General features: G+C 43.0%; 1 protein-coding gene across 2 annotated transcripts in view; it reads left to right on the top strand.

The window, feature by feature from the left end:
- Positions 1–25,762, top strand: part of LOC105454815 (Down syndrome cell adhesion molecule-like protein Dscam2) — a 120,462-nt gene that overhangs the window by 35,726 nt on the left and 58,974 nt on the right. For both annotated transcript variants that reach the window (XM_011697704.1, XM_011697705.1), the window contains one exon: positions 24,840–24,930. In XM_011697704.1, the coding sequence (XP_011696006.1) occupies positions 24,897–24,930 (34 nt within the window). In that variant the 5' untranslated portion in view covers positions 24,840–24,896. The remainder of the gene's footprint in view (positions 1–24,839; positions 24,931–25,762) is intronic.

Genomic DNA, 25,762 nt, shown 5'->3' with positions numbered 1-25,762 from the left:
CCCCCCACCGCTTACAATTAGATGAGATACTCCACACCCAGAAAATTCAGAAGTCTTCCTGATTTCAATTATGTGCGAAAATCAAAGTGCTCGGCGAGGAGCGGGTAATCTTTTTATAATAATTACCAAATACATTTTTCTTTTTCTATTTCATCTTTTTTTTTCTTTTAGGATATTTATAAGATCTTTTTCTAAACAGCTTATTAATTTTTCAGGGATCTATAATTGTATAAAGATCCATTAACTCAAATATATCTTTGTGATGCTGCAGATTTTGCCTGTCGAAAACCTGTCGAAATTTATTTATCTCGAAGTAAATTTAAGTTAGAAAATCATACGCCAACGCGTCTTGAAAAAAAGAGTACAAAACGTAAAGCGGAGTATGATATTCTAGTTGAATGCCATTCAAGATGAATAGTAAAGCCTTCGTCATCGTACAGGACGACGAAAAGAAATTTCGGTTATTGGAATAAAAATTCATTCCTCGCGTACGCGATGCGCATCGTATACGTGCGTTATTGATTCGTTCTACTCGTCGATAAATATAGCGCGTTCTCCGGGGAATGAAATTTTTTTTTTTTCGATTAGAATTGATCCCGGGTCACCGCCGCGTGTCTCCGAAAAATATTCATTCCAGCGTTGCGAGCCGTTGCGGACGTCGTTATTATCGTCGAGCTCGTTACTCGGAATTCGCGAGCTGCGCGCCGGTACCTAATAGAACAATGGTATCTTTATATCGGCTACGCCGCGTTTGTCGATCTTATTTTTAACACGGTAACATCTCCGCGTCCGCGCATTTATTTTACGATCGATCATCTCCTTAACGCGTTGACGTTACACGTCGAATACATAATTGTGAAAACGCTTCGTTTTACGGATGTTTCAACGGGGAAATATCGATTTAGCGCTTCTCTCGCACCGCGACGAGCAAGTGGAACGGAAAGTAGTCGAGGGGGAAATACGCTGTTCTCGGATCATCCGTGTGTGCGCGCGCTCGCGTATATTTTGCAATGGCGATGTCTCTCCATTGAACGGCGGCGAGGTATACCTATATTTTGACGTATACGTGAATATACGCGTCGAGAGGAAATCTTTCGGTGCGGTACGGAGCTTTTTTTTTTGCAAAGCGCAAACATCCTGGGCTCCATTAGACGCCGGTTCGGGGAAAAGTACAAAGAGTTGTCGCCTATGGCGAAATAAGATAGCTATACGAAGCTGAAGCCTTTACACCCGGAAGCCGGGGCGATTCGTGACGACCGATCGGTCGTCGGAATTCTTCTCGCTCGGCTTTACCCTGGCCTGTGCAGCGAGAAACTCAGCTGTTTCAGGCAGCAGAAACGCGACGAGAATGATGAGTGAAAATTTATTAATTTGACAAGAGATGGAATTAGCACGGTAAAATCTCGAAGTGACAACTTTTCTTTAATCCAAATAAAAAAAAAAGACTGATACACCCTCCCTCCCTCCCGCCGGTAATACGAGGATTACATTGCCGGATTATGTTGATCCGAGATTATATATCTCATTTCCTTTAATTGCAAAATGTGTTTTATCCCTCCCACGCGAATCTATTCCGCCAAGATGTAACAGAAAAAAATCTGATTTGCAAATCTGCGAATCTGAAAGCGGAAAATCCCCCCGTTCTCTTAACAAGCGAAATTTATTCGGCTCGCGAGTTAATCTGAAATCGAATTAATTTTAATTTACGCTCATAAATTTCTACAGAACAAACGTAAGGTATCATGTGTTTCAACATTATTTGATATTTTCATCGATTAATGGTCCGCGTCTGCTGCTATCTGTGCAATATTCAACGAAAGTTCAAACAGAGAGCCCGAAATCAAAGACAAGCTAGAAAGGAGAGAATACAAATTGCAAGAGTGCCAGTTTCAAATGGAACGAAATAAAAAGGATTCGGACTCATCTCCGCGCGACATCGATCGATCTATCTAGCTGTAGTCGTGACATGCGCAGCGGCACGGCCGCTTAGAGCGTGCGCGCGATTTGTAATTCACTAATCGCAAATTATTAAATAAATACGACATAATATATCGGGATACACGACGGATAGCGTTGTCAGACAAACATTCGAGAGCGGCAGCGACGATTATCGATGATCGAGAGCGAGAGAGAGAGGGGCGAGAGAGCGTATGCAGGACCACGACCACGGTATCGCACGCGGTACACCTGGATAATAGATTTTGTACACGAGCGCGCCACCACCGGCGCGAGTAAAATACCGGTTGCGCTACTAATTGTCGTTAATTGCCTACTCTATACGGCCAGTTTTCAAATGAGGTTTTGTCGCTCGGCCTTCCCTTCCCGCGCGGCCCCGGCGGGTAAAAGTAATTGCGATTCATCGCGTTATCGTTGTGCCTCGCCTCCTCCCCTACCACGCGGCCCGTATCATCCAAATCGAACGTTTTTACACCAGTGTCTCTCCGGGAGAGGAGAGATACGGTCACGGGCTCGCTCATTTTTTTCCCCCCTCCCCTCGTCCTTTTCCGCCTGTCGCTTTCACTCACCGTGCACCTCCGTTTTCCTCCCCCTTTTCTCTAGTGTCTGCCCTCTGTTTCTTTCTTATTATTTCTTCTCTCCTCCCTCGCCCCTCACCCCCGTCGGTTTTGCAGGTCGCCCTGTTTGTCTCTTATACCGCTATCGCTTCTTGCCAACCTACATCATACTTTACTATTCTTTATCGCTCTCTACGTGTCGTGTGTCCAAACTGATGTTTTTCTTAATCATCTCCTTTTTTCTCTCTCTCTCGTTTCGTTCCTCATGTCCTGTTCCTTTATTTAATTCATTTTTTTCGTTTTTCACCATTAAACAGTTTGCCGTGAGTAACTATGCGCCGGGAGAAAAAAGGGGGGGGGGCGGGATGGACAGACCAGGAGAATCAGACCAGAGAATTTCGTTTTAGTCGCGGCCAGCGGGGTGGAATTTTCGTCGGGTCTGCTAAGCCTCTAAGCGGCTTAGGATTTCGTTGTACGCTTCTGTGAAAAGAGCGAAAGAGAACGCGACGTTCTATAGTGCGGGAACGAAAGAAAAAAAGAAAACAATGTAGTTTCGGAGCGAGAGAAGAGGGAATTTCTGTCCGCTCCCGCGAACGAAATGTATTACAGGAAGTGTCGGTATTCAGACATAATCACACGATTCTCGTCTCTCTTTCCGTCGGCGCTCCCGCAGTTCCGTTCGCATTTCTAATTTACTTCACTATTTGTGCGCGATCCTTTATCGCTCTCTCTTCTTTTCTCTTCCCCCCCCCCTACCTCTTCTGTCTTTCTCTCTACTTTTGTCTCTCTACCGCTCTGCTTGCATAATCCGATATTATATCTAAAACTTAACGTACCAACCGACAATCTTTTTCCACTATTATTGCGTTAGACAGTATCGTGAAATATACAAATTCTTCTTGTTTAATGCCCCCAAGGAGAAACTGCATCATTGAATTGCATTTACTTTTAAGGTACAAAGGGGTAACAATATATAACTCCCGCGAGATCGATCGTTCCGTTCTAATTCTAAACTGGCGATACATTATGCAGAGGGTGATTGAAATTAACGATGAAATTGGCACGGTTTAAGGAGAGTTTGCGATTCGTCGAGGTATTAAAATCCCTAACTGTCGCGCTGAACTATTGTTCATGGGAACGACATGAATCATTATACCGGAGGCTATACGATCTCGCGATCTAGAATGGACGAAGACTCAAACACGGGTCGGTCGGATTCAAATCCCAAATGGCGTTCCCACGTTTATCTAAATGATATGTACACTGCGGCTTCCCTAGCGGTTTGGTACCCATCTTATAACACTTAACCAACACGCGCACAAAGGAGAGAGACAGAGGGAGAGAGAGAGAGAGAGAGAGAAGATTCCCCATTTTCCGGCCCGCTGTGCCGCGCGCCGCCGTTGTTCCACAATACACCATATAAATAAATTTGCACCGAATTTAGTACCAGTCGCTCCATCAATTATTAAACGTTCTGTTTAACCACGTGATAAATTATATATAATGGACAGAGTTTTTCGATATTATTCAATTGTTCCATGCGGTACAGAAATAAGAGACCAGGACGATAATAATTGCAAAATTTTAATTTCGCCATAAATTTTAAAGTCGCCATAGAAGAAGGAGGAAAGGGGGGGAGAGGGGGCAATTTAATATACGATTTATTAATATAGCGGAATGAATAGATACGACCCGCGCGCTACGAATGTAATTTCGGACTGGCATACATTTTGCACAATCGGGAACAACGATGAGAGGATAGAATTATCGTAACGTGAGTATAAAATGGCTCCTCGCGCGCTCCGCGCTGAGAATCCAAAAAAAAAAGGTTTTAGCGCAGAGAGATTGTTAATTAAAAATATATCAGGATGAAATCAATATTTCTTTGAAATCGCGGTTCGCACCGCGCATCGTTTTTTTTTCCTTCCTCCCTCATCACCCCCGAGTGGGTCGCGGGGGGTACTTGTGACGAGCGTCAGCAGGCAATAACGGGTAGGTACGGCTGGACAATTTCTAGTGCCTTCGCATACGCTCGATGTAGCGTGTATTTGACCATTGGAGAACGTCCATGCCGCAAGATATCTACGATCCGTTCGCGTAACATCGTACGCTCGCACCACGAGCCGTGTGTCACGTGCGACCGATGGCAGGCTGCGACAGCGATACACCAACATGAGAGAGAGAGAGAGAGAGGAGAGAGACCGGTGTCCCCGGATGGTGCAGGATGGTCAGGTGGACTACGTACACGCGTGTATATATGTATACGTATGTATGTATAATATGTACATAGGAACGGGGGCTAATAACGACTAAAGCGAGGTCAAAAGCCGACTAAAGGTCGCCGGGACACCCCTATCCCGTTCGGTTTCAAGGCGCTCCATCATTATTGCGACAACGTTTGATCTACGTGATGCGTCGTCGCGCTTGGTAGATTCTCGCCTCCCCGTCGCCGTAATTATAGCTAATGCGCCAAAGCCGCGCGCGCGGTCATGGAACTCGCGAGCCGCCCGGTAATCCCTTCGATACGTTTAGATTTATTGACCGGACGAGCTAGAACGGCTACGGCTTTAGCCAGGGAACGGTCACCAATGAATAATCGCATAATCCGTTACTTAGCCGCATGAAGGACCATCTGATCTCTTTTCGTCAAAACTGCGCTTTCCCTTGTCTCACAAAATATATATACTTTCCCGCGTGAAAATTTAACTTCGGTGATTCTTAGAGCGGACCCGGAAATGTCGCGAGTTGAGTTATTGGCATCCGATATGCACCGGCGAGAGAAAATTCTCCCGATTACATGTAATATAGAAGCACTTTTTCCCACGAGATAATTTTCTCTCTCCAAACAAATTCTCGATGAAGATTATTGCAATACTGTCTGATCTCAGCACAAATGCAGATATTTATAAATTAAAGCGAATTAGTAACATCGATTTATCAAAATATGATGATCGTTCATCAATGATTTAACTAGCGTCATGGCCATTTTGACTCACCGGTAATGCTTTCTATGATGGGCATCATGCGGGCTCTTCTGGTGCATTAGCGTATCGTCGGGCTAATTCGAAAGCGATCTTTCGAATTAGTGCGCTTGCAGCCGCGGTTTCCGCGGCAATGTGCTTCTATGGCCGCGATCGATGAAACGCGAGCTGATTTCGAGACCCGCTTTTGTCTCAACCTGAAAGGTCCCCTCAGGTCAAATACTCCGCCATGAATGTTCCGCACTCGATTCGATTGCCCACACGTGCGCCGTGCGAGAGAAAGAACGAAAGGCAATCCGCAACCCTCCATTCCGATCGAGCGCTCTGCTCAAGATACTTTCCGCTTTATGTACCCTTCATTTTTTCACTGAAGTTTAACAGTTGCTTATGTATTGACGTATTCAAACTTTTAGAAAACGAAATTGAAAGCACGTTGCATATGTTATACAATCGAACCTCTACAACTCGAAAACCTCTGTAAGACGAGAATTTTGTTCATTCCCTTCCGCTCCATTGCGGAAAATCTCTATAAATTGAAATAAAACCAATACTTTAACTCGAATTATTTGTCAGATATAGATGTATTATTTTACCTCTGCAACTCGAATTTAAAGTAGCCAGACCTCTACAAGTCAAACTTCTATTGTCGCTGCCTCTATAATTCAAAGTTGTAGCTTTGTGTAATCATATGAGTAATAGCCTGCAGGTATTTTGTTTTATGATTACATTTATTATATGTATGCAATAAATAATTTACTGTCAACAAATTTTTTTTTTCCTCTAAAAGCCATTGTTATCGGAAAAATATAAACTCTCGTACAAAGCCTCCGCAGTCGAATTTTCATATATTAACCCACTTTTATTCGAATTTCGATAAGTCGAAAACTTTATAACTCAAAGGGTTTTTCTCCTCCCTTGAGATTCGAGTTATCGAGGTTCGATTGTACATATGCAGGGTGTCCCATTTTAATCAACCCAATTTTCAATTTTCTCCGAAATTATTGATGTTACATTTTTTTTGTACCCGTGTATTATACATACACACACACACATATATATATGCGCTCTCGCGTTTCTAACAATAAGCTGCGACAGTACGACAGTCGTGTTACTCTCCTTGACAAATATTCCACGTTCTAACGTTCTATCGCTCGTCCGTTTTGCGGCGCGAAAAAGATTTCGGACAAATTCAATGTTGCACCAGAGCTTCGACGCGGCCAAATAGAATTGTCACGATCACGATGGCCGTAGGATTCGCCTAGAAATATCCTTTATCCGATCATCGGGTTCGTTTCGGTCCCTATATATTCTTTTCGCACGACGAGTTTCCCGCGGACTCGGAGTTCACTCCCTGTAGTTTATATTCCACCGGTGCCAGCATCTTTATCGAGGATCGGAAAACCCTAATTCCCCCGAGGAATTTCGCACTAAGAATTTATGCTACGGAAACAATTTCCGATGCTCGCTCGTCTGAAAAACTTCCCGATACCCTCCGTTTTTTAGATGGATTTAGAGGGACGATGGAATGCGAACGCGACATGTGCAAGAAGAGCCGCCCGAACTACCTACCTCCGCACTGTGTGCATGCATGAGTAATATATTTAAGATGTCGTCTTATTCGAAATTTTATCTCTCGGTCAGATGGAAAGTGACTCGCGCGAATTTGATCAAGACTTTACGTTACGTAATTTTCGTTGGCGAAATACTCAACTGTTGAAAATCCGATTTCGCCAGCTCCCTCCCTCCTCCTCGCCCCCTCCTCCCCCCGAAGCGAATTTCCAAGGCGCAATTGTAAGAGTATTTGAAAGTTATAAGATGCCGCATTGTGCGTAATTACGCTGTGGGCAATTAACAAGTCAAAAACATGCACTATGCAGACTTAATTACCATAACAAACTAGGTGTAACAGTCAACATGGGTGGTAACTACCGGCATAATGTAGTAGGGTCGCGCGTCGCTAAAACGGAGCACGATTGTTACACAGGCGTATGTCGTTGAGAAGACATATTTCATGTGGTTTTTATTAGCAGCGCGCACAACGGCAACATATAATAAATTTAACGGTATTAAATCACGGTATTAAATCACGCGGCTATATATATATGATCGCAGGCACATCGTCGCGCCGCGTCGCGGCGCTGTTGAAGACAGCGATACGATATGGGGATGTATAAAATATCCTCCCCGTCGTGAAATAATTGAAATAATGGAATTGCGCAATCATCCGCGCGTATACTCGGACGTACATATACGCTGCGCCAATTCGTCGTGGCGCGTGACGCAATGCGAGGAAAATCTGACGGATTCAATATTCCATATTCGCGCGATCAAGATCCCCCTACTGAAACGCACGCGGTTGATAACGGAGGCGCGGAGTGCCGTGGCGTATTTACTATCTTGGTAAACGGTCGTTTATTACTCCCACATATCTTCGCAGTACTACGCGTCGCTAAATCACTGTTTCAACGGGATTACGGTGTGTACAAAGATAAGCGTCTAAACCTCACCTCGCCCTACATCCCACACGCCCACGTCGCGTGATCGCAATTGTGCGCGCGTGCTGGCCTCGACGATTAGCCCCTTCCCCCCTCGGCCGCGCGGCAGTCGCGTTACGTAGCGTAAACGTAATATAAACACCTTATAATTGCCCTTAAGGGACCGGGGTAGGCGCGCGCGCGCGCGCGCAACGGTAACGGTAAACCCATCTATTTGTCGGGTAGTCGAAACGGTTGGAGGATCACGCCCATGACTCGCGTTTAAGCGGCCGCGGGGGAGGCGAGCGGGATCGAAAGTATTTCATTGTGCAACGTTTGAGAGCCAATGGCCCGGCAACGTGCCCTGTACGTAGCGCTCGTATTACGCACGACAAAACGTTGGCCCTTTGTACTCTTTAACAACTGAATGGGAATTATTCGGTCTCACGGCCGTACAACGAACCAACACGCGTCCCTCAATACAATCAGCGGTGTATCATTTGTCGATTATCGTTATAACGTCATTGGTTTTAACGTCGCGCTTTCGCACGGGGAAAAAATCACAATGGTGAATTTCTACTTCAAGTTGCGAGTTCTAATCGCTATAATTGCAAGTTTCATTTCAATCGTGTTTTGTTTAAACAATTTTACTATTGAATACAAAAAAAAATAGTCATTCGTCATTCGATAGTGTCAACTAGGCAATTTAGCTTATTAGTGATGAACCATCCCCTTCAGAGAAATTTAATAATATAAATATTAACAACTGTGTTTTTAATACTCAAAATAAGTTAATCACTAATCAATTTAATACTTCTAGCATTGAGTTTTTCTTGATCTTTTCCAAAGATTGATTCTCTCAAATATTATACGTATACAATATATTTGTTATTCTTTGAACTATTCGTTACATTTTTCTCCCTTCAACATCTAGTTTCACAATACATCATTCAGTTGTCGTTTCAAATGCAGAAAATGTAATGCAGCGCCGCTGCCACAGAGAGCAGAGCCTTATATCTTTAAGCGAAAATAATTCCGCTGGTCGCGAATTTTATTTGCATATTACAATTACGGGGGTCGGAATGTGTTGCGCGTAAAAGGAAACATCGCGCGGCACGTATAGTGTCGAATATCACAACGGACACGAGTATTCGCGCTATGGCACTCAACGCGTTAACGTTGTAACAATCGATTAACGCGGTTTCTGGTTAGCGCAATAATATCCCGTCGAAACGCTCTTTGTAAAACGAATGCTCCCGCGCAAATAGAATCGCACGAATGTATCGAAATGGACGCGCGCGACGCGAAAAGTTCTCTATCGCGTTATCGATCCTTCAAATACGGACACTATAGCATACAAATGCCTATCATTCTCTTTCCCTTTATCCGGCCCCCTCCCCCTTCTCCCTCCCCCCCTCTCTCCCTCTCGCATATCCATGGCCGTAACGTGGCCGAAATGTGCGTATATCAGGTGTGTATACGGATTCCGCGACTTTCCTCGCCATCAAAATATTCCCCGCGCGCGTCGCGCTCGTTACATTCTCCCGCCCGCGTCTATCGCGAACTGTAACTGCAGCAATGCCGTCGTCTCTCGAGTCGTAGTCGACAGATCTTCCTCGACATTTACGGGACGAGCGACGATACATCAGCGTCACCCCTAAAGATTTCATCCCCCATGGCTCGGCCATCAGTCCAAATGTCGGGCAACAGCTATATAGCGCGCGGCTGCTCTGAGATATGAACTTACATTTCGAGATTAGAGTGAAGTTCGGTAGATTTATCGCATGGAAATTGATCGCGATTAATGCCGGGGACCGAGAGGCTAATAGACGTATATACGTTTACGCTACAAATTTATTACGTTGGAGTAAATCCAGAAATTGATTATTTGCTTCCTCGGGAGAATAGAAATAGAATGCAGAATTGCGGTTACGAGAGAAAGAGAGAGAGAGAGAGAGAGAGAGAGACGTACGTGTCGCAAGACAAAGTATACAGGCAGAGGGAACGCGTATATAACAAATATTTATCGCTTGTAGACAATTTAAATATTTGCTCTCTCCATTCTCTGCAGCCCATTATTTGTCTCATCCGCGCTCAGTGTACACCTGTCGATTTTTACAACCTGGCACCTGGTAATATTCGCCACTATTAGCTTTTAATATCGGCGATAAAAGTCGAGTTTACATTAACGCTAATGGCATACGGTTTTACGAGGGAAGTGACTTTCCGAATCTCAATAAACTTGGTGTAACCAAACACCTCTTTTCCTCGGCTGGAAGAGATTGCCGCTAATATGGTGCGCTAAGAACCTCCCGGATAGGGGAGGAGGGGTGAGGGGGAGGGGGGAGAGTGGAGGAGGTGCGACATTATCGATTTCTCGCTATCGGGTGATCCGATACCTCGATAACACACGTCCGCCTCGCGCCGCTCGCCGACGAAATGGGAGAACTTTTGACGCGCGATAAAAGTTTCCCCGACATGACTGGTAAAGCTTCCAGAGGGGTATCTATCTTGCGCAAACAGATCATCGATGCTCGTGCAGTTACCGCGCTGCTGGTTCGACCAACGCTTTGACGAGTTCATCGAATCGCGCTTCTTTTTTTTTATGGGCGCTTAAATTACTGGCTGGCTGTTAATTGTCGCTCAAATTAAGCGGGCTATAAAGGGAAGTTGAAGACTTCTCCGCGGTAGATAGATAACGTGGCCGGCCACGCGGCAAACGCAGTAGTGCCAAAGTATGTCGGAAAAATGTCAGAATATGGTAGGATAAGTCATGATGAATAAGAGTAAACCTACAGATTACACAAGAGCGCTGACGGTATAAACTGGATGGGCTCAGAGTTCGTACGATGAAAGCAGAATAAGCTGCGGTACGTCAGACTCTTTTTTTCCTTCTCTCTCTCTCTTTTTTCTCTCGACTGTGTGTGTCGTGCAAGCGACGTCTTTTGCGAGAATTCATCTTTTTCAGCGAGCGCTCTGAAAAAAATTAAAAGGGACGGTAAATACGAGCCATTATCTCTCTCTCTGCGAGTCGCAGTCAAAGGATCCCTTCCGCATACGATTCCGGACAATGACGAAATTTAAGCGTAATTAAAAAAAAAAAAGAAATTATATCGAGTTATTTTTCCGAATTAACACTTTTGTTTGCAAGCAGTCGATCGTGCGAAGAGAATCGAGCTATTAGAGGCGCGACAGGCGCGCCAATAAAGATTAAAACCGATCGTCGATCACGGAAAACGGTACTGTCGGCGGAAATTTTTCGCGAAACCCGCGGCGGTGAATTTCGTGATTCGAGCGCTAGTCCCTCTCGTATATATTTCACCTATGAATTTTTTTTTTCAGCCAGCAAGTTAGATAAGGTCGTAACGCGCGCGACGCTCTCGAGCGCGGACTCGCCCGCGTGTAGTTAGGCGACGAGAAATCACCGGTCCGGAATACCACCGGCGGCGACGAGCGCGAGAGGGTGGAGAGGGCGGCGAGGGCGGCGGAGGAGAAGAAGGGAGGGAGGGGGTGCTCGGTGCACACTTCCATCGTAATTCAGCGAGAATGGCCATGCCATCAAACGCGACGATACCGCAGCCGCAACCTCGAATGCCCGTATACATACATACGGGGGACGGGCGTGTGCATTCACGGATCCTGTATTAAAGCGAATTTGCAATATTCGACCGATAGCACGATGCACGGAACACGATCGAATGGCGTTGCACGTTTATGCTTAAATATCCGAAACGGGACGCCTTTCCTGTCCCTTGTTCCCGGCCCTCTTGCCGCTTTCTCTCTCCCTCCGCCGCCACGTCGTTCGAGCGCAAATATCCTGACTTAAATATATGGCTTCGTGCGCGCGAGACGCGGACGCGGACGCGGTCGCGCGACCCGCGCACCATTTGTTCCTATTCCGGTAATGCAAATAGTTTCTCCCGAGTACACTGACACGATATAATCGAATACCCGCTACACGATTTAGTTACCGAGTTAGCCGGAGGAAATGGTCCGCGGATTAACAAATTAATACTATAGCAAAACTAAACCGGAGGCTACTAGATATATACGTAAATTCTATTGAGCCACTTGCGTAATGTCTGCGGGTAATTTGCCTTATATTAATATGTAATAAGTAGATTCTTTACAAAAAAATCTATATCTTTACAATATTGAATGAAAAAATATATTGGCTACGAATCTTACAAGTGGAGGTCTAGATTTCTCGGAGAAGAATTTATCATACACACAATTTAGTTACCGAGTTAGCCGGAGGAAATAGTCCGCGGATTAACAAATTAATACTATAGCAAAACTAAACCGGAGGCTACTTAGATATATACGTAAATTCTATTGAGCCACTTGTGTAATGTCTACGGGTAATTTGCCTTATATTAATATGCAATAAGTAGACTCTTTACAAAAAAATCTATCCTTACAATAGTGAATGAAAAAATATATTAGCTACGAATCTTACAAGTGGAGGTCTGGATTTCTCAGAGAAGAATTTATCATACACACAATTAAGTTAAAAAGTCTGTTTAAAATACACACAATTGTTAAATCTATTGTGTCAAATTGAACCTTATTTAGGTCGTCACTGCTCCTATACTTAATAAATAGTTACTTTTAACTAAAACAATATAGTTACTTTTAAATAAAACAATAGAATTTAACCCAAAATTGGGTTAAATTTGAATTGTTTTAAATTATTTAACTGCATTGTTTTAGTAAAATAACATATTTATTAACTAGGAGCAATGCCGAATAACTTAAATAAAGTTCAATTTAACACTATAGATTTAACAGTGCAAACTGTCACTTTACGTATATATATCTGCGCCTTTTGCATGTATTGACCTACAAACTATAAATTCATAGTTATCTATTAACAAGCCGATTATTGAATTAAAAAAAGAAAACATTTTTTAAATAAAGAATTGGATAAAAATAATTTCTTCTATTAAAAGTTTACCGAAATTTACACCAGCGATAAGGGACACCGATTACGATTGTGCGGTGTGCCTTGGCCTCGTGAGAGGGCTAATTTGACGTCTCGTGAAGACGAGGCGGATCACAGAAGGGGTAAGAGATGTTTCGTGTCGGACCTAGCTGGACGCGCGCTCACGCTCGCCGCGCGCGCGGTTCGACAGCCGCGCGCGTCCGCTGGCCTGTCATTAATGTATCGCCACATATACGTAACGTTGGTACCGCGACGGGTGGTACCTCCGGTACACCCAACGGTGTGCTGTGCGCGTCGAGCAAACACCGGTTCGCTACACGGTAAACATATCGGTGCCCGCGTTGGAGGCGGACGTGGTCGGTGGCAGAGGGAACAGGGGGTTAGGGGAGAGGGGGGGAGCAAAAGCGACGATGGGGGTTGAAAGCGGAGCGAGTGAACGGGCGGACGAGTTTGCGGACCCTGAGAGAGAGAGAGAGAGAGAGAGAGAGAGAGAACGCGAGCGCGCGCCACGTCGGTGTGTCGCTAGTAATGAATAGGACATAAATCTGCGGAGGCTCTCTCTCTCTCTCGGCTGGTAACGTCCCCAGGATCTCTCCGGTCCTCTCCGGTACTCTCTCTTTCTCTCATCATCTTTCTCTCTCTCTCTCTCTCTCTCTCGCTAACGCCATTTACGCGTCTATAGACGCAAGCGCGCGCGCGTACCGGCGACGGCGGGGAATTTTCCGAGCGACGCGAGTGGACGTAATGGACGTCCACTTTTACGAATACGCGTTCTTCCGTTTCCGCGACAACGCCGCAGGAAGCGATGGAGGCGGGCGGGTTTTATTCGTCGGTAGGTAAACGATGGCTCCGAACGACGACGGAATAACGACGGAAGAAGCGCCTCGGGCAACACGGCGCTCGCACTTTTTTTTTTTTTATTTTTACGGCCGGAAACGGTATTCGCGAGTATCGGTCACTCCTTCGGGGTCTGCATGGACGGAATAGCGCCGCAAGCGGAGCCGTTACTTAAGTTTTTTTTCGTATAAGAAATGACATCGCGAATACGGTGAAGAGTCAATTTTTGCTGACGTTATATTAAACCGTTATTCGGGAAATATATATTTCACTGTGGAATTAATCGAGCAGCAAAAGAAAAAGACCAAAATCAAAATGAAGAAAAAAAAACGCGGATTTGCTATGCATATATTGGACATTCGAACAACAACGAATTATTTCTTGTCCCGTTGGGCTTATTCTATTTACGGTATTACATATACGTCTTCGCGGGAATCCAATATATTATTTCAGATCCGCGATAACAGGCCACAGAGAAGCGGCGATGCAAATTTTAGATCTACTTTGACCCGATCACGGGCCAATACCCGCAACGATATTACTTTCTGGTCACTCCACGGTACATCTCAGAGATCGTTTCCATCTCGCCAGGTCTACGTCGAGGAGAGTACGTGAAGAGGATCCGCTTCCGCGGCCCGGAAGCGGGATAGAGCGAGAAAGACGGACGGATCGGCCAAGCGGCAGGTTTAATTTCCGGTCGGGTAAATTCTAAAGTGGCGAAAAGCTGATCGCGATTCGATGGAAAATGCCGGGGATGGGGGGAGGGGAAGGGTAAAAACGCTAAAGGGGAAAATTCGTATAAATATCGTATAGATAGTTGAGAAAACCAACAAAAACGATATACCTACGTCAGTGAGACAATGATTTAACTAAAAATCGCACTTGTAACGTGACCGTTTCCAAATGATGTTAACCGCACGTTTATATCTCTGGAATATTCTCTCCAATTCGCCAAGATGTTTTTTTTTTAATGTTTGTTTTCTTCTTAGACGACTTTTCTAGTCTTTTTTGTTTGAGTAAACATTTCCATTTGGAAACGTTCGAGCTAAAAGGCTTTCACCGTCCATGTACCGTTTCATATTGACTAACGAGTAATTTCAGGAGCAGGCTTTCACAAGTTTGACTGTGAGTTTAAAATTTTGTTAGCACTCATTTAAGCATGCACACAAGTATATAATATTATTTAAATATTAACAATATTACAATTTTTCAAAACGCTTAAGATAATTTCGTCAAGTTTCCTATTCGCTATTTCTCGTCATTCGAGTATGACGGACTACTGTTGACCCGATTCGAGGCAATAATCGATAACGCTGAATGCTTATTAAGTATTTGGTAATCCAACAATTACATGGTCTGTGATGTTCATAATGTTCAGCAGATGCAACGTGACTGAGTAATGCATTAATGACAAAGCTAGGTAGCCTATCAATATCACATTACTACTAAATTCATAATGCTGATTATGAATTCAAGCTGCATATCGAAAGCGTGATTATTACTGTTAAAAATAATAGCGAACGTTGGCAGATGTGCGAGAGAGGCTTTTGTTGAAACCAATTTTTCCTCAAATAAAATTATCTCTCTTTTTTTTCAACATTGCTTATTGTTGCAGCTTATAACAGAAGGTAAATTATGCAAAAAAGTGACCATTACAATAAACGCGAGAAAAAGTACATAACACATCGTCAATCATCGAGAAACAAATTTTACACAAGATTAGAAACGCCAAATTGCGGTCTGAAGCAGATCTCCGTGCTTAATAATAATCTTTTCTTTGTGTGAATCTTACAATTTCTAGTTCCGGTAAACTGAACACGCCGAATATTTTGTCGATCTTGAAACACAACTTCAAACTGAATCCGGAAGCTACGTAATATCATGATTAAATTGACAAGCAATTTAATAAGTTTTGATACTAATGAGCATCTTATTAAATCCTGTAAAATAACTTATTGTGAAAAATATTACCTCAGCCGGGATTTGAACCTGGACCTGCCTACTATCCCGGACGGGTGTCTTATTTTAATTACAGAATTATTCGATTTTAATTTGGAAGTTAATTAAAGTGCGCATTTTATTAAAAACACTCTGGGAGAGTAGATCACTTTATGTTGTTATATGCAAAATTTTATCGTGCAATGAATATTTTGTTATTTTAAGATTTAACGATATTGAAACAGGCAATTTAATAACGTGAAATGATAATGAACCATTCAGCCTGACCGACAGCAACAACAGTTTCCGCAATTTGGCGTAGCATAAAATATACTTACTAATTAATGAGTAATTTATTTATGGATTAATATTATAATAAGAGGGATAATTTACGTACGTGTTTACCATTTGATCAGTTGATTCCCTGATATAATCTGTTTTATTATTAACTACTTAATAGTAAAACAATTTTTTATGTCGGTTATACTATTGAATAGAAAGCTAGACAAAAGCTATAATTATAAATAAGGGATTATATTGTCGAAAATCGTATTTTGTTTCAATAAAAAAATTCGAAGAAATTTAGTTAGTTAAAGAGAAAATATGCTTACCCATACAAAAAGCAAGCCACTATAACATTATCGTAACATTTTCTCTTTTTCTTTTGCGTGGGATATTTAGTTTAAGATGTTTGATATTCGAATTTACGAAACAGTTCGTGATTGAAAAGATACGGAATGATTTGGGGACACCTTATACATCGCAGACCTGCACGATATAAAATTTTGCATAGCATTAAAATGGCAGAACGTTATATTTCGGGGACGCGTAACTTTTTGATAAAATGTTCATAATGTATTTATAGGGGCCAGCAGCTGGCGGATCGTAGCCGTAATTATTCTTTATGCTATCGAGCGACTGTGGTTCTCTTTTAGTAACAGCACGGCGGAAATGTCGAGTAATTTCATTTAACCTTATTCAAGCTATCGCATTCAGTTAGTTAGCCGGCTGGCCAGCTAAATTCATGGACATTGGCCACGTCTCGTTCGAGGATTCCTTCAGCACTCCAGCAGGATGTTTGAAAACAGGTTTCAGTGTCGAGACCGACGCGCCGCGAGGGGGAAACAATTTCATCGGCTTCGTTGTCGCTAATCAGCACTTTGGCAGCGAGCAAACGCTGATGAAAAATTCTCATTGAGATTCTCGGGGAACCCTAGCTCTTCCCTTCGCGGCCTGTCTCTCTCTCTCTCTCTCTTTCTCTCTATCTCTCTCTCTCTCTCTCTCTCTCTCTCTCTCTCTACCGCACCGCTATTACTGCTGGCCGAACAATATCCTTTCCTCGCGAGGGAACGTAGAGAATCGAAAAGTCGGCCGGGAGACAGGCGGAAGAAAAGACCGAACGGGAACTCTAGAAAGGAGACGTCCCCCATTCAGCAGTAGCTTAACGATCTATCCTTTCGGAACGACGGCACCGAATCCTCCAACGTTTCTCCCGCAATCCCTTCTACTCTCGCTGGTATCTACCACATCGCCGCGTGACTGTCCCTTATTCTTCGCCATTTCCTTCTTTTCATTTCGCTCCTCCACTCCTTATTCTCCTTTTCCGTCTTGCTTTCAGCAGTGATATCCAATTATTCGAAAAGACTTAAGCGCGAAAGAAATAGAGATACTACGTCAAACGATCTTTTTAACCGTTCAATAAAATAGTAATTTAAGATAAGCTAACGCGTTGGATAAGGTATTTGTATTTTATATTTTTTTTAATTATGTATACTTTAATCCATTAAATTCCAAAAGATTCCTACGCACTTGTTTATTTTAAATCCTCGTAACTCGGATTCTCATTAAAAATTTTAGTCCGCGATATTTAGAGATAAAAATTATTTCTCTCTTTCTCTTTACAAAAATCTAATCGACGATGGAATGGAATCTGGAAGAAAAAATATAACGGTTGAAAATAAAAATAAAAGAGTAAGTGATCCTTGTATTTTTATTGATATATATTTAACTAATAATAATTTCGTCTATCTCTTTGAATATAAAAAGTATTATTTGAGCAATCTACAACAATTGATGTATTCAAAGACAAAATTATTCATTAGTTGAATATTTGCCAGTAAAAAAGAACTTTTTTTTATCCTTGCTTTCAACCTATCTTTTTTTTCAAACATTCCACTCCATTGTTAACTAAATTTCGAAAAGAGCAACTCTTACTATTTACAATTATTTGACAGCCCACGTACAGTTCACCGTGTATATAGTTAAATTAAAAAATATTTTTTGTTTTACACTTTTTTCTCTTACTGTTAGTGTGATCAAGAGATCGAAGTAATTATAAAAGTAGATGGAGCACTTGTGAGTGAGTATTATAAATAATAAGAGTGAAAATTTAGGATCTTGGATTGTCCAACTCGACAATCTCGATCGGCTGTGCAATTTTTTCCGTCTCCTTCACAAGAGATGGACAAAAGGGGAAACTGCTGAAATATATATTTACAATGAAAAATGCCAAAGGGGAAATGCAATAAATGCTTGAGATCAAACTATGACTCTTGCAAGGCCAAATTACAAGACCAACCGCGGAAGCATGTCACTCAATCCCCGAATATCGAGATTATTTTCCGGGATTTCAAGGAAATTCGGGTTCCAATTAATAAATTTGTGCTTCGTTTTTTGGTAAATCTTTAATAAAAATAATAAATACATGAATATCAATCTATAGAACCAATATAAAGTATATAAATATGTATTTTAACTATTATATTAAATTAATATCAAATTTAAAATGAAAATTCTTAATTGTTTGAGTACTTTATAACATTTCCGTAAAGCAATAACATTATAATTTTCTGGTAAATTATCATTTTTTTCTCTGATATTTGTTTTATTAAAAAAATAATGGCGTAATTTTTGTTTTATGAAGGATTATATCCGGTCACGACGAATGTTAGTCTAATATCTGCACCTTTTATAGCATAAGAAATGCTGTTAACGAAGGGGGAGTTAATTGCGCGATTGTGTCTCGGCGGAAAAGCACAATATTATGCAGAAATACCCTCGTTTCTTCGCCCGGAGTCGTTTATGAATTCGCATTGTGGGTAAAACTCGTAACGCAGATTCAAAAGCGACGAAAGCTCGAAAGCCCTTTTGATATATCGATGCCTTCTGCGGCATTAAACGTATTTTCAATGCATAATGAGTGTTTTTATACGACTGTTACATCCTTTAATGCGCGCTTCGTAGAGAGTATTCTTCCTTTCTAATGTTTTAATGACCATCAAAGCTTAAAAGCATTAGAATTAATTCGCGTTTGTAAGGAAGAATGAAAGGACACATAATGACTATACTATATTCTCTTTTACAGTCAAAGAGTCGTTGCCCGGACTATAGATATGTAAATGATCCCTTAAGTCTTTCTACATTTGCGCAAAACTGTACAAGGGGTACATTAAAGCTATTCTTACATAAAAAACTTTCTATTAATTGATAAGTATGGATTAACAATGTGAAATCGATGTTCAAGTTTAATGTAGAATCGTAAAAAAAATTATTAAATAAGAGACATTCTATTTTTAATTCCTTTTATAACCAAAAATTTTACAGAAGATATGTTTTTTTTTTTATTCACATTTTAAATGGACATACAATGTTTCGAAAAATTGAAATTCTGTACGTAGTAAAAGAGTACGACACACAGCGCCGAAAAATTCATTGCGCCGAAATATTATTATTTGAAAATGTCACTTTCAGAGATATTCGCGAGTACAGAGAGTGCTGAAAAATCACAATTTCAAAAAACCGGAAAAACAAACGGTACGCTGAAAAACCATGAGAGGAGAGCGATTGTGATATATGATTTTTACTTAACGACATTTCGCAGCATGATGGCTTGTTCTTGTTTCCACCGACTTTTCGAGAATACGTATACATACGTACATACGGTCTCAAATACCTCGGGGGAAAGCGATATTTCGAAACGGAATGGTGTTGCCGGAATTTCGAAAACGCACTTACGTATCCCGTTCTATTGAGAATAGGCGAATATTTCGATTTTTCAGTCGACTTTCGTCCCGGAAGATTCGTCGGGATATAACGCGTTCGACCGACCGAACCACGCTCCGCCGCCGCGCCGCGTTGCATGAAAACAGAAAGCTTAGCGCGAGATATATCGGGTAGCGATATATCTCGTGCAGCGCAGCGCACAGTTTTTCCGTCGCTTTTAATCCCGCGCTACCAGCGATGCTATTATTGCCTACAATTCAAGCACACGTTGACAGCCGGCAGTCGATTATTTTCCCTGCGGTGAAACATTCGTGCCGCGGTATCTCGTAACCGTAACCAGCGGTCTCTCTCTCTCTCTCTCTCTCTCTCTCTCTCTCGCGTTCGTTAAACACCGCCCGAATTTATGCTTTATGCGATCTGACAGTGTAACGAGCGTGAGCGAAACTTTATCGGATTACAATCAGAATACCTCTTGTGGCTCCGTTGCTTTCGATTCGATTAAAATCGCCAGGGGCTCCTATTATCAAGACTAGTCGTTTTTTCTATATATACATATATATATATTTTTTTGTTGTTGCGGAAGTCATAGCTGCAAAGCAACGAGCGCTTTTATTCAGGAAGCAGTAAACAATTTTGTATTACGCTCACTCGTATTATAAAATTAAATTGTTTAAAGCGCTTTACCCCTTTTCGGAACGAAGATTTATGATACGAGTATGCAAGAATTTATAAATAATACCGAGATTCTCTCCCAGCAAATTTCATTGTCAAGTATCGTACTTGAGAATTTGCGATAACACATTATCGAATCTTTTCGCAACACGCGCACACACACACACACATACACACACAATTGCAGTGTTTGGTGCAAACTACTTACTTCTGCATGAATCGTACATTTGTAATCAGTCTCTGATTCAGAAGCTTCCCAATGCCATTGAGAACATTTGATAAATTCTCCGCCGGGCGGAGTGTACTCGAGATCATTTCCGCATTAACGTGCAAACGTGTCAGGCTGATACTTCGGCGCGGTTTTCGTGATATATGGCGGTGATTGCGCGGTGAGGAATGGCGCGTTGAAATTCCAACGAAGTTTCGTTAACGATGCGCCACGATGGGGCGTCCGACGCGCAAAGAGCGCGAAGTCATTCGAACAATCTCCCCTTACTGTTATCCTTTACGTACCTCCCCCCTTCCCATCCCCCCACCCCCTCCGTCCCGCTCGCGCGTTCTCGGGAGACGTGATTTCACGTTGCCCGCGATTTTACGACTCATGCAACTGAATTATTGTCCTGTAAACGCCGTTGTCCGACAAAGTAATAAATGGTACATCTCCGCGCTTATTCTACACCACATACGAATTTTGCAGTATACTTTCAACGAAGCGTGAAAGATAGATAAGAGATAAACCACACCACTGTCGCGTATTATAAACGATTAAATGATGAGATAAAGTGTCATAAAAATTCTGCCAGACATGTTTTCTGTAAAACAAAAAAAATTGAGTAATATTCTTATATTATTACTTTTGTAAAACACACATACACACACACACAGATATATATACTATATACACATACATATAACAAATTGCATTCAACATGCACTTCGTGCAATGTGTAAGCGAGTCACGCAATGGTCGGCCGCACGCGTAACGAGGTAAAGAAAGGGAAACGTTTAATTAAAAAAATTCCAGGAACAAATTGATTCGTTTCGAGTACGATGTGTTCTCGCAGTTAGACAGAACTATTCGATGCCGCCATCTTTCTATAGCAACGTCGATCGAATAGTTATGAGCCTTTCGCTAAAAATTGCCACATCGCTAAATTATCAGTATATGCAATTCAGAGCATGCAGTTGAAAGCAATAGGAAACGTTCGGCATGAGCTTTTTTTTCCATCCATGATAAGCTCCGCAGAAGTATACGATGTATGCCAATATTGCACACGCGATAAAGGATATTGCATTTCACCGTTATGAAATAAGCGAGAAGGGAAGAGAGGAGAGGTGGGGGGGGGGAGATGTAGATTTAACCTTCAATTGTTCCATTTCTCTCGGCGCTACCTCGCTGTAACGAACGCGGGAAGATTTGCCGTGTGCGTGAGATCGAAGTCGAGTCATGAAACGCAAGTCTGCAGAGCGCGAAAAGTGACAAAGTTGTTTATAGGTGTTATAGCGATTGTGCATAAAGAATATAAGCCCGTCGATGCAGAACACGCGAAATTCGCGTATATATAATGCGACGTCGCGATCTGCGGTTCGCGAATGGGGTGGTGTGTGTGTGTGTGTGAGCTACGTTATACATGCGCCTTAAACGTACGTGGTACTCGCGCACAAAACGGCAAACTCGACGCGCGGTTTATGTGTGTGCTCGCGCGCGCGCGGGCGCTCGAGATAAATGAAATTCATAAGACGGGGGATGGTATCCTTGAGACGGGACTTTCCCGTGCCGGATGGGCGATAGTTTCGCGCAAGACGAAGCGAGAGAGAGAAGCCCCGGCGGAGTTAGTGTGGGGGTCAGGGGGGCTCGTGCAACAAGTGACGTTATTAGGTTGGCGCTGGAGGGTTGCAAGGGAGAGAACGGAGCGAATCATAATGCATAACTCTTGCCCGTCCTTGTCTTACTGCTCGCGCGCGCGCACACGGCCATTCAACTTCTGCGGAATTGCTTGTGCCAGCTTAAACCTCGAATCGCCCTCTGAAGACCGAAAATTAGCGAATATTCAATGAAGTGGATGTCCGCACGGTCATTTTTGATAAAGTTCAATAATAAAATTATGTTAAAATCTTATTATAATACGAATACATACATAAAATTAATATTAAAGCGCAAAAAAGTCTGTCAATACTGAGGTTTGCCGAGAATATAACTGGAAACTCGTACGTGTATATGTGTGTGTGTGTTTTAACTTTTGTATTTTCAACGTACATTATCGAGAATTGAAAGTCTCTTCGCGGTCAATTAGACTGCAAAAATTCCTCTGTGAAATCTGATTTACAAAGTATAGGTATTTCAGTTTAACAGAAATTGGGAAGACAAAAATGGCGGGGCTCCATCAGGTTTTCGATAAAGATAAGGGTTCACATATCCCACGGTCACATATCGCGTTGCCTTAATCTTCGCGATAAGCTCGGATTATGATATCCACGCGGTGAACTTCAAAAGCTCGTTTGTGCCGCCAGATCGTTGCCAAGTTACGTCGGGCTCATTCGTCCTTGTCGTCCGATACGATAATCGGGGCCGGTCCGAAGACGTGCCCCGTCCCAGAAAACTAAATTTCCATTCCGTTTTCTCGGCGGTGGTGAACCGCGAAAAGAGACCACGTCGCCGTAACGGAGAAGACAAAGAGGCTTTATTATACGAGGAGAGCGATGGAAATTGAGAACGGCGAGGGCGGAGATTGGCAAGGATGCCGGGTGTTCCTCTTGGCGTCGTACGGCAAAGACGACTACCTTATATCCGCAGAACTCGGATTATTACCGCGCACAAGTCGGTTATCCCCCTTTTCTTTTCCGTTATAATAGGTTGAAATGCATTTAGCCGTCTAATCATGCGTCGTCGTTCGATTCTCTATATACGCTGCGTTATTGTGAACGTATATAATACAAGCTCTCCGTAGTTTAACTCGCGTCTTTATTCTTTTATCTTAGAGAGGAATAAAAAAATCCATTAAAGTAAGATTAAAGTTAATATTTACTGTTTAATAGCGTTTTATATTCTTCCCATTTCTCGTTTTCTCATGACTTTAAAGATTTAACGTCATGCGGCGATAGTGATTGAGGTATGGCCCTGCAGATAAAAAAAAAGTAGCTGTGTGATGAGCGTACAGGTATAAAATCTATAACTTGTCGATACGTCTGATGCTAAGTATCATAAAAATTCGATCTCGCCGGAACGAACAAAGGAAGCCTTTCAGTGCCTGAAAGGAATCTTAAAGATATACCGTATGATCGAGGAGTGTGTTCTATACACGTGTAACGTGCGGACGCAGCAGCGAGAACGGAAAAAGGGTGCGGCGGAAAAAAGGAGGGAAATAAAAAAGAAAAGTAAAAAGGAAAACCCAATGGACGACAGGGACCGCCGTCGTGTCGTCAAGCCGGTCGTCCTTTTTCCGCCTCGCGGCCCCCTCTGTCTCTCGGCACTTGATTTCCGTCTTTCCCATTTTCCTCTTTCGCTCCGTATCTCCCGCGGACCCCTTGCCCCCTCCCCTCCCCCCCGCGTCCCGTCCTCGTCTTCACCCCCGGAGTTCGCCATTTTTGTTTGTATTTCGTGGTGATCGTGGACCGGAAACGGACGTCCGCGCCGTGAAAAATGGCCGCCGTTGCGCTTCCGGTACGGGAACGTTCTCCTCCCCTCTTCCTCCTCCTCCTCCCACCGTTATCCCTCCTCGCCTCCTCGTTCTCTGCCCTGAATTCTACCACTGACGCCCTCGTCCCAGAGCGAAACGCATTTCATCCGACCGACCCCCACAGGCGCGGCGCGTTTCTACCTTTCTGCTCTTTACCACTGTCCTGCAGCCCGACTTTGGCCATCGACCCGCGTCCGAACCCGTGACCATTTGACGCAACGCGCGCGCTACATGTGTTCCTGACGTCGCGCAAACCAAGCGTTTTATCATAGTTCCGTGAGCCGTCCAGTCGCAGTGCGCGATTGTAGTAATTGTCACCCGACACTTCCGCGAACCGCGCGAGCTCTGTTATCACGCGCGCTGAGAGAATCCAAATATATACGCACGCCGTGATCGTCGTGCATTTGAATGAATAATAACAAAGCGATCGTAATATCCGTAGAGTAGTAATTCTGCTCGGAAATGTACATGCGCGAATTTTAGAACGGATTAGAACTTTCTCTTTATATATAGCTTTGCGCTGTTCAATTGAGGGGCTTCCTCAGCTCTGCAACAGAGTGGGCTAACCCTACACATTTCGTAACGACGGAAAAATGAACTCTGAAAGGTTGAAGCGATGAACTTTCGGAGTTTATTTTCTCCGCGTTTTATGAACTGTTATATAAAATGCGGATTGGCCCGCTGTTGTGCGGAAGCGATAAGCCCTTCAATTATATTGACCGATTGACTGATCGATCGATTGACAGGGATGACTTCGAATTAAGCAGCTATATCCCTCTAATTTTCACGCTCTGTTTCAGGAAAGTTTCAAGAATGTGTTGAGCTGACTCTATCCGGATATACTCAGGGTTTCGGGAATGGATTCGACATTATTGCTGCTCCTACTGATCGGTAAGCTTTTTGCAAAATGCCGTGCTTCTCGCGAAGTGATTTGGAAAAGAAGCGCGCGTCGGCGTTGACTGTTGGGAGTCGTTAACGTGGGATCTACAATTTGAGACTTGGACTTTCGCTCACGCCGCGGCTATATCTAAAAGTCCCGGCAGAACTTTGGTTGCAAGAGTCCCACTTATTACAAACTTCGGTCCATGCGAACGCTTTCCCCTCCGCAACAATGAGTTATTCCGCAATGTTGAGGGAATAAAACGGTTCGCAAACTGCTCTACCAGAAATTTCTCTCGGTCTTATTTTACAGCTAATAAAACCGTCTCATATTCGTGTAAAGAAAATAGAATTGTTTGCGGAAAAGTAGCGTCGCCGGTATCTGCAAACACGCGAACGGCGAGCTCGTTCGTTTACTCAATAATCGTTTTTACATGAATTGTTCAACGAATTGTTCACGCAATATTGTGACTGTTTCTTATATTCTCTTTCATGATATACAAATAGATACAGATAAAAGAAAATTTCCTCCTCCCGCCTCCCACCTTTATGTCATATCACGAGCAAAAATGGAAACTTTTATATTACCTTTCAAGACCTGAACAAAATTTTCGGGAGATACAATATCGATATACGCGGCCGGTGGATCGGCGATAGAAAGACTGGCGATATACTTTGAACGAGTCTTCGAATGTTCCGTCACAACGGGAGAGCGTAAAGGACGGAGAATAAAATTTTCGCAGTCTCCGTCGGAGCGAGAACGGGAGCGTTTTGGGGGAGAAAGTGACTTCGATTTGACGCTCCGTGAACTTGCAGAATAACCCCGGCCCTTGCCTGGAGGTCG

Source organism: Wasmannia auropunctata, unplaced genomic scaffold (genome assembly GCF_000956235.1).
Source record: "Wasmannia auropunctata unplaced genomic scaffold, wasmannia.A_1.0 LD335974.1, whole genome shotgun sequence".
In the NCBI taxonomy this organism is placed as follows: domain Eukaryota; kingdom Metazoa; phylum Arthropoda; class Insecta; order Hymenoptera; family Formicidae; genus Wasmannia; species Wasmannia auropunctata.
The sequence above is the reverse complement of the archived record's forward strand: the minus strand, read 5'-3'. Positions and strand labels throughout refer to the sequence as shown.